Source organism: Chelmon rostratus, chromosome 7, assembly GCF_017976325.1.
Source record: "Chelmon rostratus isolate fCheRos1 chromosome 7, fCheRos1.pri, whole genome shotgun sequence".
NCBI classification, from domain to species: Eukaryota; Metazoa; Chordata; class Actinopteri; order Chaetodontiformes; family Chaetodontidae; genus Chelmon; species Chelmon rostratus.
Window position 1 is genome coordinate 19,360,457 of NC_055664.1, and position 19,457 is coordinate 19,379,913.

The 19,457-nt window shown below is 41.2% G+C and overlaps 3 protein-coding genes across 3 annotated transcripts; all 3 read right to left on the minus strand.

Annotated features, from left to right (window-relative positions):
- Nucleotides 1-50: 50 nt before the first annotated feature.
- On the minus strand, nucleotides 51-4,443 carry LOC121609270 (extracellular calcium-sensing receptor-like). The gene is made up of 12 exons (XM_041940856.1): nucleotides 4,196-4,443; nucleotides 3,799-4,040; nucleotides 3,554-3,636; nucleotides 3,122-3,301; nucleotides 2,800-2,988; nucleotides 2,415-2,681; nucleotides 2,130-2,342; nucleotides 1,744-1,953; nucleotides 1,506-1,629; nucleotides 1,171-1,364; nucleotides 643-924; nucleotides 51-473 (listed from the first exon to the last, which is right to left on the minus strand). Exons 1-12 carry the CDS (start codon nucleotides 4,441-4,443, stop codon nucleotides 51-53), a joined length of 2,655 nt encoding a protein of 884 aa, XP_041796790.1.
- Nucleotides 4,444-6,457: 2,014 nt separating this feature from the next.
- Nucleotides 6,458-10,541, minus strand: LOC121609271 (extracellular calcium-sensing receptor-like). Its single transcript, XM_041940857.1, has 12 exons — nucleotides 10,393-10,541; nucleotides 9,966-10,144; nucleotides 9,661-9,752; nucleotides 9,359-9,538; nucleotides 9,030-9,218; nucleotides 8,697-8,907; nucleotides 8,407-8,603; nucleotides 8,020-8,229; nucleotides 7,791-7,914; nucleotides 7,492-7,685; nucleotides 6,988-7,269; nucleotides 6,458-6,880 (listed from the first exon to the last, which is right to left on the minus strand). The coding sequence occupies exons 1-12, from the start codon at nucleotides 10,539-10,541 to the stop codon at nucleotides 6,458-6,460; spliced, it is 2,430 nt and encodes an 809-aa protein (XP_041796791.1).
- Nucleotides 10,542-14,087: 3,546 nt separating this feature from the next.
- Nucleotides 14,088-18,287, minus strand: LOC121609272 (extracellular calcium-sensing receptor-like). The gene is made up of 12 exons (XM_041940858.1): nucleotides 18,034-18,287; nucleotides 17,398-17,636; nucleotides 17,198-17,283; nucleotides 16,850-17,029; nucleotides 16,536-16,724; nucleotides 16,172-16,414; nucleotides 15,866-16,093; nucleotides 15,544-15,753; nucleotides 15,313-15,436; nucleotides 15,014-15,207; nucleotides 14,620-14,901; nucleotides 14,088-14,510 (listed from the first exon to the last, which is right to left on the minus strand). Exons 1-12 carry the CDS (start codon nucleotides 18,285-18,287, stop codon nucleotides 14,088-14,090), a joined length of 2,652 nt encoding a protein of 883 aa, XP_041796792.1.
- Between the last annotated feature and the right edge of the window lie 1,170 nt (nucleotides 18,288-19,457).

Here is a 19,457-nt window from a genome sequence, read left to right on the forward strand (position 1 = left end):
TGTTGTATAGTGAATATTGGTTATATATGATGAATTCATCTTTATCTTTGTTATCTGGCCATCAGGTGTTTCTTACTGTTCCTCTCAGGCCTCAAAAGAATTATAAAACATTTAGGGGCAAAAATGCAGAGCAGTAAACCATAGCTAGAGGCCAGGATTGCAAAAATTTCCACAGCGACAACATATTTCCCAGGAGAGCTAATGTAAGCAGGGACAAAGGCCACCCACACAGCACAGAATATCAGCATGCTGAAGGTGATCAGTTTGGCCTCATTGAAGTTGTCGGGGAGTTTCCGAGCAAGAAAGGCCAAGAGGAGGCAGGTGCAGGCCAGCAGGCCAATGTAGCCCAGGACCAGAGAGAAGCCAACCACAGAGGCCATGGCACACTCCAGGGTGACCTTTGACCCTTGGAAACCCAGATCACGTTGAGGCACTGGGGGACTGAGGGACAGCCATACAGCACAGATGATAACCTGTATAAAAATAAAATGCAATTGAGATATAGTATACAAAAACTATATATATATACACACATATATATATATATGTATGTACACGTATATGTATGTGTGTGTGTGTACATATATGCATATATATATATATATATATGAGTATATTATAAATATATCACATCTGAAGTACCTGTACACAAGTGAGAAGGCAGACACTTCCTCTCTGTTGGCCTGGACCAAACCACCTAATCAACGCTTCAGCACCAGGCCGAGCTGAGCGGAAAGCTGCCAGAACAACTATGGTTTTGACTTGGAGGCAGGAAACACAAAGAACAAAACTGATCCCAAAGGCTGCCTGCTGGAACCGACAAGTCCAGACTGATGGACGACCAATGAAGACCAGTGAGCACAGGAAGCACAGCTTCAGCGACACAAGAAGCAGGAAGCTCAGCTCTGAATTGTTGGCTCGCACCTGCACAGATGAAGTCATGGCCAAATGATAAAAAAAAGTAAGCACATTAACAGTCAAACAGAATTATTCAGATTAACCGATTTTTTTGTTTACTAATTTAGTTGTCCACTTTTTCTTTCAGGCAAAATTGCCCTGATAGGAAATCAAATGACACTGACCTTACTATAAACCACTACAACTGCACAGCAATGAGGATTTGATGAAAATGTAGGGTATAGTTTTGTTTCCATTACTCAGGGTTCTCACCATCGGTGTTTGACGGTAGCATAAAAACACCACAAACACAGCCGTTGTCACTGTGACACCACACACAGCTGCTGTAGTCAGAGTAATGCCCAAGGTTTCATCAAAGGAAAGGAAGTCCAGCTGACGAGGGATGCAGGCTGTTTGTTCAGCATTGGACCAGAACTCTAATGGACAGCGCTCACAGTGAAGGGAACCTGGAAGAGAAAAGAGGGGAGGGGAAAGCACTGTAAAGCAGAAAGCAAGAAAGTGCTGATGAGCTTTAAAGCAGACAGATGATCACTGCATTATGGAATCTAGGAGACATGACTCTCCTGTTTAATACTGTAAAACCTCACCAGTTTTATTGCTCATCTCCCCTTCAGCACATGGGATACAGTCAAAGCAGCAGAGAGGTTCTCCTTTCCTGTTGGCCTTTCTGGTACCTGGGGGGCAGCTCTCACTGCACACTGAAACAGGCACCTAAACAACAAGACAATTAATATTGTCAAAGACATGGTCTTGTGAGTGGACAAAGACAACAACAACAACAGCAAATGATTTAATGGCCTTTAGACAACATGTTGATCTGACTACCTGATTGGATCCTGTGCTCCACTGAATAGCTGACTCATTCAGGTGGAGGTCAAACCCATCCACTCGACCAATCAAAACAAGTTTGAGTGACCCCTCAGGGGTGTTCTGCCAGTTGACAAGGTCGTACTTTGCTGGAATGTCGGCACCTTGGAAGTAAAAGATTTCACCCTGCGGCGCGGTGAAATTCATGTTGTTCAAGCGCTGCAACAGCTGAGAAATCATCAAAATATTGAAACTGCTCACACTGAAACTGACTGACCGAGCTTGTGAAAATAGTGCTTGTCATAATGTATTTTTATTATTCTCATGAAAATTTGACATGGAATTTAGTTGGTAAATGTTATATTTCCCCTCTTCCCCTGAAAACAACTGATAATTGTGTTTACCTCTATGGGTTTGATGTGTTTTGGAGAGGAGCAAGTGAAGCTCCCAGGAGGGCTGTCTCTGTTGGGGCAGGAGAGAAGGCTGTGAAGGGCGTGGGCTGCAGCATAAACAGCAAGGTAGACATTATATGTCACCCTTAGCTGGGAGGTGTCAGTGAAGGGATGTTTAACTCCCTCCAGGGACTCTGTCCCACTGCAGGCAGGGAGAGAATCTTTCTGAAGGGACCTCTTGCCAGGAGATGAAGTAGAAACATTTGACAAATGGCTAGACTTTTGTGTGCAGTTTACGGATTTGAGAGATGAAAGGGAATACGAAGAGAGAGGTGTGACCCCAGGGCTGCATCCGAATTCGGCTCGCCAGAATTCTTTTAAAAACTCATCATCAGGATGGTGAATTGGGTGCAAACTTCTCAGATAATTTTCAAATCCAGGTATAGGTGAACTTCGAATGGCCACACCAAGAACACCACTTGCCACTTCAGAAGTGACAAGATTTTGGAGAAGATTATCACTGGTGCTCCAAGCCTCACTGGCCAGAAACTGTCTGTCGGTCACCTAGTGATAACAAGAAGACAAGGTTATTGTAGCTTTTAAAATAAAATCTCTCAGTTCAGGATTGTTTTACTGTGGATCTACTAAGTTCAATACACAATTATATTTATATATTGCTTACATTTTTCTTGGCTAGCTGCAGGAACAGTTCTCTCACATCTGTATACCAGGTAAAGATCAGAATCACCCTCGCAGTCGAGGCTTGGATTGTGAGTGCAGCACGTCTGGCATCACTCACAATGTTTTCCCTTTGGAGAGTCTCTACAAATGCCAGACAAACCCCTTTCCCCTGAGTCTCATCCTGAAATATCTGACACACACAATACAGTTGAACGGAGCAAAATGATTAGATGAATAAATGTATGTGCTTTTGCAGTGTATTTATGAATGCCTGTTTTATCGATACTAAAATGTTCATATGACAGAATTTACACAGCAATCACCTTTACTGCCATGTGGCCATAGTTATTGTTTGCCACCACTGCCCCAATCCAAGTCCATTTGAAGCGAATGGCAAGCTGAGCGATGGCTTTGGCTTGGTAGATATCACTGGGGATGGTCCTGAAGAAGTTAGGAAATTGCCACCTGTCACTTAGACAGGGGCAGCTCGACAGGTAGCTAATCTGGAAGATTAAAAAAAGTTACATGTTCAGATATTTTCATTCAGATGTGCATTTTTTTCCCTTAAACTAGCAGATGGTTTTCAGACTGATTTCCATCCAAATATTTTGTCTTCATCTTAAAATGATGTTCTTGTTTTCCTGTGCCCCAGACCCACAGTGCATTAAACGATGGCAACACCACCCTCAAAATAAGGAGATAAAAATTATGGTATTGCGTTCATGGTGTATTCAAACAATACTTACTAAAGGCACAGGAAGCGGGCCCAGGATTCTGGAGAGTATTTGGCCTGTTACGGATGAAGCACCGCCGATGATCAAGGGAACAGGGTGATCACCTGATGACAGTGTTAAAAAGACTGACTTTAAGTTTTGTCACATGAAAAATAGCATATACACAACAAACAAATGTTAGATTCTCTTTTAAGCAGCTTTGCATTTGTTTTGCTGTCATTATTTCATTTGTTTACAGAGTTTCATATAAATACAGAACAAGCTACTTGTCCTTTCTCCCGTTCCTTCTCCATATCTGGGAAAATAATCTGGAGGATCCGTTGATTTACAGCTGCAACTGTCTCCTCCAACCAGTGACAGTGCTGCCTGGAGAGCCCACGGTGGTCTGCCACAGCTATCAAACATATGGTACCCCAGCTTCACACCTGGTAGCAGCGTAGGACTATTATTGATTTCCTCCACCGCAAATGCCATAGCATGCATATATTTCAGTGGAACATGTTCCAAACTGCGATCACAGGAGAAAAGGCATGAAAAAACAGTTAAAATTTCGATTGATTCTGTAAAGATTTTGTCATATCAGAAAGAAAAAACCCAAAATGCAAAAATGTGAATTGCTCTTATGCTATCATCATTCTACAGTAATCAAATTTAAAATTTTACCCAGTGCAAGGTTTGTACTGTGGCAGCTGAGTGAAGTTGTGGTCTGTAGCTGGAGGTTGAGAATGAAGGCTAAAGAGCCCTCCAATAACTACATCTCCATCCTGGAACAGACCCTGGTTGCTGGTTGTACCCCACCGAGAACAAGTCACTGTCTGAACACACTGCAGACCCACCCTGAGGCCCAGCTGTCTGCCCACAAGCCCCACAAGCAGCAGGGATGAGGCTGAGGAGAGCCACAGAGTGAACATGGATGCAACTGTTCTGAACACTTTGAATAGGTACAGTACACTCAGTGAGGTGTCTTGTTTCTCATGGGCAATACATTTAAATATCTATAAACAGCTGCTGCAATGAAAGTCAAATCGGATCAACACCCTCCAAATGCAGTCAGAAAAGGCTGATATTATTATCAGACATCCACCTGTAGAGAAACACAAGCATTGGCCACTGACTAGTTGTCTAAACTGCACCATACGCCCCTCTTCCTCTGAATAGCTGGACTGTTGATGTGGGTATTTATAATAGGTGTAATGCTTTTTTTTCAAGCAAGTAAACACAGTGGCACGTGCACACAACCCCAAATCACTCCTCTCAAGAGTGACAGAAAAACAACGACAGCATGATTGAGAGTGATTATTGTTTTTCAGGGAGGAGGTGGTAGTAGAAAGTGGAAGGTGCAAGCAAATATAGTATTTTCTCAATTTTTAAACTGAGTTCTTCAATACTTTTTCACATATGTATGATCTTACATGTGTTTTTTGATGTTTGGCTGAATTAGACCTGCCTAACGTACAACAGGTGACGAGAAAGCTCAAAAGCACATTCCAAACAAAAGCTTATAAGGCGAATAGATAAGACTGTACAGGAACCCCCTTTTTGAAGAGATTTGTGTAAGGCTAGCACAACTGCCACAATTGTGTAATACAAAAAAAAAAAAAAAAAAAAAAAAACTGTCCTGTCAATGTAGAGTTGAAACTGTTGATCTTTGTCATGGCAACATGACATCAGGTGAGGGGAAAGGATTTGCATCCTATATTACAAAAGACCAGGTTTTGACCACAGCCTTGTTAATAGAAGGTCACACTAAGGCTGTCTGTTCTCTCCAGTGTTACGCATGACTGATAAAATCATAAATCATACAATTTCTTTGAATACCAAGGATTTCTTCTTTAATCTGATATCACTACCTTGGATTTTTACTGTATTAAAGATTTTTATCTCTTTCTTCGTCCACAGCCTACTCATGACTCAAAAATCTGTTCAGTTTAATCTTTATTGTCTTGCATGGGAAATTTGGCTTGCAGTGTGGCAAAAACAGACAATTGATAACTGACAATTGATTTAGGGATAGAAAAATGTTACTCTTTCCTCATGAGGTCAGTCATTCTGAAACTCTTAACAAAATCAAATAGGATGTTGCTCTCTGGTCACTCTTGCCTTTAAGCTTGACTCAAACTCATAAGATTAATCGAGTTCCTTTGGTCACTTTTCTTTTCTAAATGCTCCCCTTTCTTTGCATAACTTTGATGTTTGACTAATGTCGGTGGAAATTGGTATTGAGACCACTGCTAATTTGGTGAGATCCTTTGATTCAGATTCCCTGCAGGGCAACGGACTGAAGAGGTCACGGTTTTTTTAAGGGTAGGTAAAAAGAACTCAAATATGATAAAGTTCCATGGAATCTCCCATAGTCTCGCCACTCATTTATTATTTTCCTTACAATAACTCAACCTGGCTTATTTCTGTGAAACTAACCCGATCCCCTCAAAAATGGTAACTCTTTAAATAACTGTGAAGTGACATTTGATGTAACTGCCCATCAGAACTTCAGTTCTCTCAAATGACAAAATCAACATTCATGGCAAAAGCTGTGAACAGCTGTATCACTTTCATTTATGTTTATTAAAGTTGTTATTTGTCTTATGCTGTACAAGATTGGTTACATTAGTAATAGCTGTAAGCAGTGATGTAAAACAGGCCTATGTTTTCGATCTTTATTCGTTCTATAACACATTAAGTGAGTTGTCTGGGTGAATATACCTGATATTATGTTGTCAAAAAAACCTGATAGCAGTTAGCAGATAGTAGCAGAAAGTCATCACTCTAGGATACTAAGGATATGTCAGAAAGAAGAGATGACTATATAATATAAAATGTTAAGTTTAAGTATATATGTTAAGTATATAATAACTTGCCTTACAGTGGCAATTGAATTAATATCAGTCATTTTTAAGTAACAGCATACATTGTTAATTATTTTTGCTACCTGCCCATCAGATGTTTCTTACTGTTTTTCTCAGGTCTCAACAGAATGATGAAACACTTTGGGGCAAAGATACAGAGCAGCAAACCAAAGCTAGAGGCCAGGATTGCAAAAATCTCGACAGCAACTGCATATTTCCCAGGAGAGCTAACATAAGCAGGGACAAAGGCCACCCACACAGCACAGAATATCAGCATGCTGAAGGTGATCAGTTTGGCCTCATTGAAGTTGTCAGGGAGTTTCCGAGCAAGAAAGGCCAAGAGGAGGCAGGTGCAGGCCAGCAGGCCAATGTAGCCCAGGACCAGAGAGAAGCCAACCACAGAGGCCATGGCACACTTCAGGGTGACCTGTAACCCTGGGATATCCAAGTCAGCTTTGGGCACCGGGGGGCTCAGCAGTAGCCAAATAATACAGATGATAACCTTGATGGAAAAAGCATCGCACAATTTCAGGTTAATGTTTGTTAAATGGTGTAGTAATAATGAATATTAATAGTTTTGTTATTAGAATGTGCATGTGCACCTCTGACCTGTATACAAGTAAAGAGGCAGACACTTCCTCTCTGTTGGCCTGGACCAAACCACTTCATCAAGGCTTCAGCACCAGGCCGAGCTGAGCGGAAAGCTGCCAGAACAACTATGGTTTTGACTTGGAGGCAGGAAACACAAAGAACAAAGCTGATCCCAAAGGCTGCCTGCTGGAACCGACAAGACCAGACTGATGGACGACCAATAAAGACCAGTGAGCACAGGAAGCACAGCTTCAGCGACACAAGAAGCAGGAAGCTCAGCTCTGAATTGTTGGCTCGCACCTTAAAATGAGAATTGGGATTAAATTTAGTTTAAAAGAGAAGCACATTGACAACCCAAAATGGATCAATTCACATTAGTTTTTACAAATATTTCTTCTATATGCAGTAATACAGAGTTCCTTTATTTCCAGAGTAAACACTGTAACCAAAACAACTACTAGCAAAAAATGGGTTGTAAAAAATGTACAGAGTAGTATCCATTAAATTACTCAGGGTTCTCACCATAGGTGTTTGACGGTAACAAATGAACACCACAAACACAGCTGTTGTCACCGTGACACCAGACACAGCTGCTGTTGTCAGAGTAATGCCCAAGGTTTCATTAAAGGAAAGGAAGTCCAGCTGACGAGGGATGCAGGCTGTTTGTTCAGCATTAGGCCAGAACTCAGATGGACAACGCTCACAGTGAAGGGAACCTGGAAGAGGAAAAAGGAGGAGAGATGGAAGGAAAACAGAAGAAAAAGTGGAAAATGATGTTTGCAAACATGAATCTCTGTTATCTTACACAGTGATTTCCTCACCAGTCTTATTGCTGATCTCCCCTTCAGCACATGGGATACAGTCAAAGCAGCAGAGAGGTTCTCCTTTCCTGTTGGCCTTTCTGGTACCTGGGGGGCAGCTCTCACTGCACACTGAAACAGGCACCTAAACAACAAGACAATTAATATTGTCAAAGATATGGTCTCCTGAGTGGACAAAGACAACAGCAAATGAGTTAATGGCCTTGAGACAACATGTTGATCTGACTACCTGATTGGATCCTGTGCTCCACTGAATAGCTGACTCATTCAGGTGGAGGTCAAACCCATCCACTCGACCAATCAAAACAAGTTTGAGTGACCCCTCAGGGGTGTTCTGCCAGTTGACAAGGTCGTACTTTGCTGGAATGTCGGCACCTTGGAAATATAACAGTTCTCCCTGTGGTGTGCTGAAATTCACATTGTTCAAGTGCTGCAACAGCTGAAAGCATCAAAATGTTGAAATAGCAAATGGTTTATTTGAAAGTAGATTAACAAAAGGCCTACTGGTGCATTTGTTTTATCAAAAATTTATTTATATATTTGCACACATACTGTAGGTTGAGAAAGTCTAAAAGGCATCTCACAGAAGTGTTGAAATGTAGATAATTGTGTTTACCTCTATGGGTTTGATGTGTTTTGGAGAGGAGCAGGTGGAGCTCTTGTTACCAGGAGGGCTGTCTCTGTTGGGGCAGGAGAGAAGGCTGTGAAGGGCGTGGGCTGCAGCATAAACAGCAAGGTAGACATTATATGTCACCCGTAGCTGGGAGGTGTCAGTGAAGGGATGCTGCACTCCCTCCAGGGACTCTGCCCCACTGCAGGCAGGGAGAGAAGCCTTTTGAAGCAACCTGTTTGCAGGACCTGGTGGTGAAGAGGCATAAGAAAAAAGTGTGGCTCCAGGACTGCAACCAAACTCCTTTTCCCAAAATTCTTTTAAAAACGCATCATCAGGACGATGACTTGGGTTCAAACTTCTCAGATAATTTTCAAATCCAGGTATAGGTGAACTTCGAATGGCCACACCAAGAACACCTTTTGCCACTTTAAAAGTGACAAGATTTTTGAGAAGATCATCACTGGTGCTCCAAGCCTCACTGGCCAGAAACTGTCTGTCAGTCACCTAGTGATAGGACCGTGACAAAGTCAAAAGACCATTTTAAAAAGCCATTGTGTTTCAGTCGTGTTATTTTTGTTCTTGTTGTTGTACAGATTCAATACACAATGTATTTACTCATTGCTTACATTTATCTTGGCTAGCTGCAGGAACAGTTCCCTCACATCTGTATACCAGGTAAAGATCAGAATCACCCTCGCAGTCGAGGCGTGGATTGTGAGTGCAGCACGTCTGGCATCACTCACAATGTTTTCCCTTTGGAGAGTCTCTACAAATGCCAGACAAACCCCTTTCCCTTGAGTCTCGTCCTGAAATATCTGACACACACAATACAGTTGAAAGGAGCAAAAAGATTAGATGAATTAATGTACATATTTATGCAATGTATTTATGTAGATTTCTTGTACAGATACCACAACATTTCTCCCACAACAAATATAACAACAAATAGAAACACCTTTACTGCCATATGGCCATAATCGTTGTTTGCTACCACTGCCCCAATCCATGTCCAGTTGAAGTGTATGGCAAGATGGGCAATGGCCCGGGCTTGGTAAATATCACTGGGCATGGTCCTGAAGAAGTTAGGAAATTGGCGCCTGTCACTTAGACAGGGGCAGCTCGACGTGTAGCTCATCTAAAAAATTAAAAAATATACATATAGATACTCTGAAATCACTGAAATCTCATACACACAAATATTGTTGTGACCTCATCTTCACCCAGGTGCTGCAGTTTGAAACATTTGATGAAACTCACTAAAGGAACAGAGAGTGGCCCCAGGATTCTGCAGAGTATCTTGGCTGCTATAGATGAGGCACCACCAATGATCAAAGGAAGGGGCCGATCGCCTGATGACATAATGAAATAAAGTCACTTGTTAAATAAAAATTGTGCATGGTTCTGTTTCAAACACAACATGGCAGTGTTTATGCTGTCATCATTTTATTTGCTGGTAGAGAAGGTTGCACATAAGTCCCATGCACAGCTTGATTTTGTACCTCTCTTTTCTCCGGTACCCTCTCCATATCCAGCAGAATAGTCTGTTGGGGCTGCTGAGTTACAGCTGGCGCTGTCTCCTCCAACCAGTGACAGTGCTGCCTGCATAGCCCAAGGGTGCAGGGCACAGCTATCACGAATATGGTAGCCCAGCTTCACACCTGGTAGCAGGGTTGTGCTACGATTGATTTCCTCCAGTGCAAACACCATAGCATATATGTACTGTAATGGAAGATTTTGCAAACTGAGACCACAGGAGAGAAGAAATGAGAAAAACATCAAAATGTTGAAGTGACTGTGAATTTTCTAATCTGTAAATGTCATAGGTAATCATTTTGTGTCACCACTTAAGAAGCAATGTAAAATCTTTTTAACAATAAAAGTAGCATGTGAATGTGAAGGAACCACAAATAGTTAAAAGCCAATCGAACAGTCAAACATATACTTGTATATTATACAGTATTCATAGCAAACAATATCGTTCAGTTTTACCCAGCACAAGGTTTGTAGTGTGGCAGCTGAGTGAAGTCGTGGGCTGTAGCTGGAGGCTTGTAATGAAGACTAAAAAGACCACCAATCACTACATCTCCATCCTGGAACAGACCCTGGTCGCTCGGTATACCCCACCGAGAACAAGTCATTGTCTGTACCAACTGCAACCCCACCCTGAGGCCCAGCTGTCTTCCCACAAGCACCACAAAGAGCAGGAGTGAGGCTGAGGAGGGCCATGGAGTGAAGAGCCAGGATAGCAAAGACATGGATGGAGCTGTTCTAGACACTTTAAATATGTAAAGTATCCTCAGTTAGATAACTTCTCATTGGTACAACATACACAATTAAGAGGTGCAATAAACAGTTAACAGTTCCTGAAATGAAAAGGTTAATTTTGATTAAATTCAACTTAATACAACAAGAAACAGTTAATATTATAGCCTTAAGACGTCCACCTGTAAAGCAAAAATGATATTCGTTACAAAAGGCTTGTTCCAACAGATACACTGCACTGACAACAGACAAGGTACCTGAAGTGTGACATACCCCCCTCCTACTCTGCGCAGTGTTATTCTGGATATTTATAACAGCTGAAAGCCCATGGTGGATTAATAGCAAACAGGATGACACAGCATCAAATCACCTTTTTCAAAGGTGGGGGCAAAACAATAAAAAAACAATTACTGAGTTACTGGCGTGTGAAGCAGCAGCTAGAATGTTTACCTGGAGGCCAGTGACCACAGATATCCCAGCAGAGTTAGATTTTCATTTTAATAAATCAATCCACAGTGACACAAAAAAAAAAAAAAAAAAAAAAAAAAAAAAAACAGGGCCATATCTTTCACACCAGAGCCCCTCTGGGCTGCCTAAATACACTGCTGTTTCAATGAAGGTTTGTTATCAAGACCTTTTGGAGGATGCTTTTTTTAAGGAAATGAACTTCTTACACTCTCTTATTTGTATTGTAAAGGAAAGTGAAATATATTCTGTTTTATAAATATTAAAAAAAAAAAAAATAGAGCATGGATTGACCAAGAAAGGAGAAGTAGTAGTAATCCGAATCCAAAAATCTTTTTTGCTTTGTATCTATCCATGGAGACTGTTATGGTTTAATTTGTCCAGGTTTCAAGATATCCAGTCAACAGCACCATTGCTGAGACCTCACTGTGGACTGATTTAATTGGGACATATTTTATAGGAGACAGTAGCCCCAATGAAAACTTTCTACTATCTTTTGCACATGTGTTCGATAAAGGTACACTTTCAAGGCCCTGGGCAACAATTGAGCAGCAATTGTTCACTGACCTGTGGTTCATCATCCTTAGAAGGATGGAAATTGTGCATTTCAATAGGTTGTGACCCAGACAAGACCTTTAAGTGCCGTGTTCGGGCATAGCACCACCTTGTATCATGTGGCCAGGAAGCTGCAGCACCCCTAATGCACTGAGGGAGAATGCAGCCATTGTTTTAGCCAACATGATGCCCAAAAAGAGGGCAAATTTGAGCAGTAGCCAGCAAGGAAACCTGCAACATCTCAGCAACTAGGTCTGAGGCCTCCTACACTACATGTTTTTGTCACCAGTGTTGTGCAAGTTACTGAAAATTAGTAGCAGTAACAGTTACCAGTAGGCTAACTTCTCTGAAAAGTAATTGAATTACTTTACCAATTTCGGCATATAAAAATAATTTGTTTTTAATGCACATACAGCTATATTGTTTTAATGTTGCTGTGGCAGTGTGGGACAAGACATCTGTTAAATTTGATCGATCACTGTCCCCATTATCACTGCAGTGATAAGTGTTAGTTATACTCCCAACCACCAGAGGGCAGTAACGACTCGCGTTCTTACCTTAAGATATCTTGTATTGTCTTGGTTAGGCCGTAGGATTTGGTCGAAGAAAATCGAGATGATGTTTGATGTTTGTGTTAACTGAGCTTTGCTCCAGTAGTTAAGCAACAATCATAATTAATAACCCCAGTTATCTTTTTTAAATTAGAAACATTACAGTCACTGTTGTGAAAAGGAAGCTCACATTGCCTGCACTGTCTCGCGCCACCCTAAGGTCGGATGAGATCGCGAACTGCAAATCGGTTGCGTTTGTCTGCTATCCTCTGCACTTGTCCACTATAGTCAGGTAAGACAAAAGCAACAAGTCAGTTTAAATGGCAATATATTTAATCATTTTATTTGATTCATTACATTTCTAGTTACTGCCAAATGTAGTGGAATAACAGTAACATGTTGCTTTGTAATGCATTACTCCCCAGACTGCCTGCCACTGATATGGGGGGCGGGGGCTTTGTGCATGGTTGTTGTTGTTTTTCATGGTTTTGCGCATCATTACCAGCACACTGCCATCATTTGAAAAAAATATAAACGATAGATCAATTATTATACTACAGTTGCTGTGCGCAATTCAGGATTAAAAATCTGAATATATTGACCAAAGCTGCCTAGATTTTGACATGTATTATACTTCACATAGAAAATGTGCACTTCGAGTTTTAAATGGCTCCTAGGAGGTGGTATCAGACAGTGATGTGAATATACAACTGGCATGAAGTTTTTAAGCACCATATGCCAGAGCTGTGCAGGCCATCTGAACAAAATCTAGGTGACTCTGGTAACCAGTATCCTGCAGCACGTACATGGAAAATTTCTATTCTCAGCATTGGATTCGATGGTCAAAATGACCCACGAAAACCGCTATACTTAAGAGTTTTTCTGTAGCTATGTTTTCTTAATGGGCTGAACATATTTTTTGAAATATAGGCCTATTCTGAAGGTAGTATATATGTGCAATGTATTTTTTCTCCAGAGAACACAAACTTCTTTTTATTTTAAGATTTGGCAATTCCCCTGTCCCATTAAGTCCTATATTTTTCTTTTTCTTTTTATTATTATTACAGCAAATACTTAAAGGCACACTAGGGAATGAGTGACTTTTGAAAATGATGTTGCACAGCTGCACAAGCTAATTGCAAATGTACAACTGCCAGGCTAACAAGGAAGAAACCTTGTTCAGATGAGGAAAGAGGCATCAGAGCATCATTAAATGGTATAATACTTCCATCTAGTGGTTGTTATTCAGTACACACTGTTTAAGGAAATCATGTTGATGCTGTCAGCCGCTGTGATCACCATATCATTCCTTCTTTAAATTGATTGTTATATTAACTGCAGTTGAAATGATGGGTAGATTTTAATATTTCTCTGACTAATGATTTTGATATCAACACCAACTATTGTGATAGCATTTATACTGTGTACAGTGAGCTCATATGACATTGGCCCACTGTGAAAGTGATGCATCTTTAATATGAACTTTGAAGTCTGTAATACAAATGACATGTGCATAATCTGTCATGAAAAACATTTTGACAGGAATGTAAATTAACATAAAAGAAGACATTTTTAGTGAGCAGCATTTAAATAAAATGCGTGTTTAATGGTAAATGAATAATGTGAGATTAGCATTTAATGATGTCAAAGAACAACAGTAAAATTATATTCAATTACCAATGAAAGCCATAACAATGTGTAGATACAAGACATTTTGTTAACTTCATACAGTTGAACACAAAGAATTTAAATCACTGAGATGAAAGGAATTTACATGACTCACACACAGGAACATGGTTACCGGGATGGGACAAGTTGGGGAGTCATATGGTCACATTCAAGCCAGAAAAGCTATCTGGCCATCAGATGTTTCTTACTGTTTTTCTCAGGCCTCAACAGAATGATGAAACATTTGGGAGCAAAAATGCAGAGCAGTAAACCATAGCTAGAGGCCAGGATTGCAAAAATTTCCACTGCAACAACATATTTCCCAGGAGAGCTAACGTAAGCAGGGACAAAGGCCACCCACACAGCACAGAATATCAGCATGCTGAAGGTGATCAGTTTGGCCTCATTGAAGTTGTCGGGGAGTTTCCGAGCAAGAAAGGCCAAGAGGAGGCAGGTGCAGGCCAGCAGGCCAATGTAGCCCAGGACCAGAGAGAAGCCAACCACAGAGGCCATGGCACACTCCAGGGTGACCTTTGACCCTTGAAAACCCAGATCACGTTGAGGCACTGGGGGACTGAGGGACAGCCATACAGCACAGATGATAACCTGAATGACAAGTGAAGATGTGTCAGTGGTATTATTTGGCATCAACTGTTGTTGCTCATATATATAATAAAATGTTCTCAGCATTTAATCCAATACACAATATCCATACCTGTATACAGGTGAAGAGGAACACACTTCCTCTCTGTTGGCCTGGACCAAACCACTTCATCAAGGTTTCAGCACCAGGCCGAGCTGAGTGGAAAACAGCAAGGACTACAATGGTTTTGACCAGGAGGCAGGAAACACAAAGTACAAAACTGATCCCAAAGGCTGCCTGCTGGAACCGACAAGTCCAGACTGATGGACGACCAATGAAGACCAGTGAGCACAGGAAGCACAGCTTCAGCGACACAAGAAGCAGGAAGCTCAGCTCTGAATTGTTGGCTCGCACCTAGAGGTGATAACAGACAAAGATGTGGCCATTTAAACAAGACAATACTTTTTCAGAAAGACGTGTCAAATGCATACAACAAACATTCTATTATGTTCGTCTGGGTTGTTACCATAGGTGTTTTACGGTAGTGAAGAAACACCACAAGCACAGCTTCTGTCACTGCAGCACCAGACACAGCTGCTGTTGTCAGAGTAATGCCCAAGGTTTCATTAAAGGAAAGGAAGTCCAGCTGACGAGGGATGCAGGCTGTTTGTTCAACATTAGGCCAGAACTCAGATGGACAACGCTCACAGTGAAGGGAACCTGGAAGAGGAAAAAGGAGGAGAGATGGAAGGAAAACAAAACAAAAAGTGCAAAATGATGGTTGCAAACATGAATCTCTGTTGTCTTATGAAATGATTTCCTCACCAGTTTTATTGCTGATCTCCCCTTCAGCACATGGGATACAGTCAAAGCAGCAGAGAGGTTCTCCTTTCCTGTTGGCCTTTCTGGTACCTGGGGGGCAGCTCTCACTGCACACTGAAACAGGCACCTAAACAACAAGACAATTAATATTGTCAAAGACATGGTCTCCTGAGTGGACAATGGAACAACAGCAAATGATTTAATGGCCTTAAGACAACATGTTGATCTGACTACCTGATTGGATCCTGTGCTCCACTGAATAGCTGACTCATTCAGGTGGAGGTCAAACCCATCCACTCGACCAGTCAAAACAAGTTTGAGTGACCCCTCAGGGCTGTTCTGCCAGTTGACAAGGTCGTACTTTGCTGGAATGTCGGCACCTTGGAAATAAAACCTTTCCCCTTGTGGTGTGGTGACGTTCACTTTGTTCAAGTGCTGCAACAGCTGAAAGTGTTGGGCAAATATCTACATGAAAACTGCATTTACAACATTAAGATTATCATTGCTTTAAGAACAGTCACTTTTCATAAGATGACATCGTGATAATCGTGTTTACCTCTATGGGTTTGATGTGTTTTGGAGAGGAGCAGAAGCTCTTGTTACTAGGAGGGCTGTCTCTGTTGGGGCAGGAGAGAAGGCTGTGAAGGGCGTGGGCTGCAGCATAAACAGCAAGGTAGACATTATATGTCACCCTTAGCTGGGAGGTGTCAGTGAAGGGAAGTTGAACTCCCTCCAGGGACTCTGTCCCACTGCAGGGTGGTAGAGAATCTTTCTGAAGGGACCTCTTGCCAGGAGATGAAGTAGAAACACTTGATGGATGGCTAGTTTTGAGCGCTGAAGATAAATATGAAGAGAGAGGTGCTGCATGTGATTGTTTAGCTCCAGGACTGCATCCAAACTCTTTTTGCCAGAGTTCTCGCAAGAATTCATCATCAGGACGATGACTTGGGTGCAAACTTCTCAGATAATTTTCAAATCCAGGTATTGTTGAACTTCGAATGGCCACTCCAAGAACACCACTTGCCACTTTAGAGATGGTAAGATCTTGGAGAAGATCATCACTGGTACTCCAAGCCTCACTGGCCAGAAACTGTCTGTCAGTCACCTACAGTTAGAGGACACTGAAATAAATTCCCACAAGGAAAATAGCATTTTGTTCCTCAAAAATATATTTCTTTGTGTAATGTTAAACCCTGAGGCTCCATATTTCCATCCCAGTTGCTCACATTTCTCTTGGCCAGTTCCAGAAATACTGCCTTTGCATCTATATACCAGCAAAAGATGAGAATCACCCTCGCAGTCGAAGCTTGAATTGTGAGTGCTGCACGTCGGGCATCACTCACTATAGTTTCTGTGTGCACAGTCTCTATGAATTCCAAACACACGCCTTTCCCCTGAATCTCTTCCTGAAACACCTGAAATATAGAGGTCAGAACAACAACTATGATCACATGTAGCTAATTTGCACTGTCTACTGTATGAAGGAGATACATGAGAGACATTTTCAGGCAATTTACATTAGAATAGCAAGAACATGCACCTGTAGCCCCAAGTGACCATAATCATTGTTTTCTATCACTGCACCCATCCATGTCCAGTGGAAGCGAATGGCCATTTGTGCCATGACCCGGGCTTGGTAGATATCACTGGGGATTGTTCTGAAGAAGTTAGGAAACTTTGTCCTGTCACTAAGACAGGGACAGCTAGCTGAGTAGCTGATCTGATGGACAAACAACAGAAATATCTTTTTGACATTGCTTTTAGAGAATTAATACCATTTTATTTTTGATTAAAATAATTTAAGAATTGTTTCAGCCTCTTGTTGTAGACTGCATAAAACACAGTCATCAGAGATTTTTCCCAAGATAATGAAACTCACAACTGGCACAGAGAGAGGCCCCAGGATCCTGGACATCATTATGCCTGTTGTTGATGAAGCAGCACCAATAAGCAACGGAACAAGCTTAGTACCTGCTGATAACATTGGACATATAATTACTCAGACACAGTCTTTCTATGCAATAATCAGTTGTTGTTTTCATGGACATAGCAAATGTTACCTGAATAATAAATTATATCAACTCATACCTGCTTCATCTCTGGGTTGTTCATAATCTGCAGAACGAGGCATAGAGGCTGATAAACCACAGCTGTGTGTGTCTCCTCCGACCAGTGACAGTGCACCCTGCAGAGTCCAGGGGTATCGGGAACAGCTGTCAAGTATACGGTAGCCCAGCTTCACTCCTGGTAGCAGGGTGCTGTTACCATTGATTTCCTCCACTGCAAACGCCATGGCATATAAATATTTCAAAGCCTCTACATCCAACCTGAGACCACGGGAATAGTGAATAAAACATAAAAAATTAGCAAAAGATAAAAATCATTATAGACATGAATATAGAAACCACAGATATCGTTAAATGTGCATGAATACATACATATATAAAAGTAATATGGAAAAATATTTTGAATTAAATCACCTAAATCTTTGTTTTTATCTATGCAAATAACCTTAACATTCTCATTAATAATGGTCCTATTGTAAAACATAATGAAAGACACAAATATTGCATACCTTACTAGCTTGGCACTTTTTAAACTTATTTTCAATGTTAACAAAAACATATTTGCATTACTGAAAAATACAGGCAATGTGCTGTCATCATATGAACAACATAATAACCATTAAACATTCAACAATAATAAGTTATGATTAAGTTTTACCCAGTGCAAGGCTGATAATGTGGCATCTTGGTGAAGACCTGCTGGACAGCTGAAGATAGGTAATACACATTGAAAAGTCCACCGATAATCACATCTCCATCCTGGAAGAGGCTCTTGTCACCCGGTGTGTCCCACCTGGAGCACACTGTTGCGTGGACCACCTCCAGCCCCATCTGTCTGCCCACTACACTGAGGAGCAGCAGAGAGAGGGCTGAGGAGGTCCACCGAGTGAGGAGCCAGGGGAAGCAAGACATGGATGCAGCTGTTCTGGACATGTATCACATTTAAGTGACTTTTATCTGAATGTAAGAATATGCATCACTGAGAAGTGCAAGACATTCAATCTGTGGAAAACACAGTTCACATCAAACCTGACAATAGAGTGCATGAAGCAGAGAGAAAATGTTAAGGCACCTCACAGACAATGTTCAACAGTTGCTGTTACCAAAGACAAATTCCATTAAATTCAACGTGTGCAAATATAACACCACAGCCACATGTCAGTCACCTGCACAAAGGAAGGACAGTATGAGCAGAAACATGTTTCACTTTGTTAAGAAGCTCCTATCACAAGATACATTTTCAGATCTGAAACTGGTGTCTTGACTGAAACGCACCCCCCTCCCACTCTGCACAAGTGAAGTGTTGATGTGATATTTATAATAGCTATAAAGCGTTTTGCAAGGAGGACCCTGATGACACAAGCAGCTCACAACCCAAAATAATTTCTCTCGAGAGTGATGGTGGAAAAACAATACAATGCTAGCAAATGATCAGGGTGTGTGAAGTTAGCAGTAGCCCAAAAGCCTCCAGGCTGCATAAATTCTGAATACATGCACCTGTGAATGTACAGATAACATGCAGCCTCTCTCACACGACAGGGTGCTTTTCAATAAAGGCTATTTTCAGTTGGTTCTGGTCAATCTAAAACAGAAAAATGTGCTATTAAATGTTGTTTTCTGCACAACTAATTTCCTATGACCAGTTATGTTTAGCAGCTTCTTTAACCTTTTCGCTGAGGTAAATGCACACAGTCGCACCACAACGCTTGTTGTTTATCGTTTCAATTTAACATTTCTTTTACTTGACAACAGAATAATACACCCAAAAGCACTTGAAAGAAAACTGTTATTATTTTTTTCAGACATTTTTAAAAAAAAAAGTCACATTGCAATTGACTCTGGCCATCATGCATGCCTCAATCCCCTGCAGCACAACACTTCCTGTCAATGAATTATCTATTAATTTCATGTGTTGCAATTTCAATCAAAATATTTTAGATTGTGAGAAAGTGATGGAGAGTTTTATTGAGTTCAGATACAGTTTTTATTCAAAACAGAAAACCCAGACAACTTTGGTGGCATTTTGAGTCGTTTTGAAGAAATTAGTCCCAGAGCAGCGGCGCGTATATCCGTATAATGCGA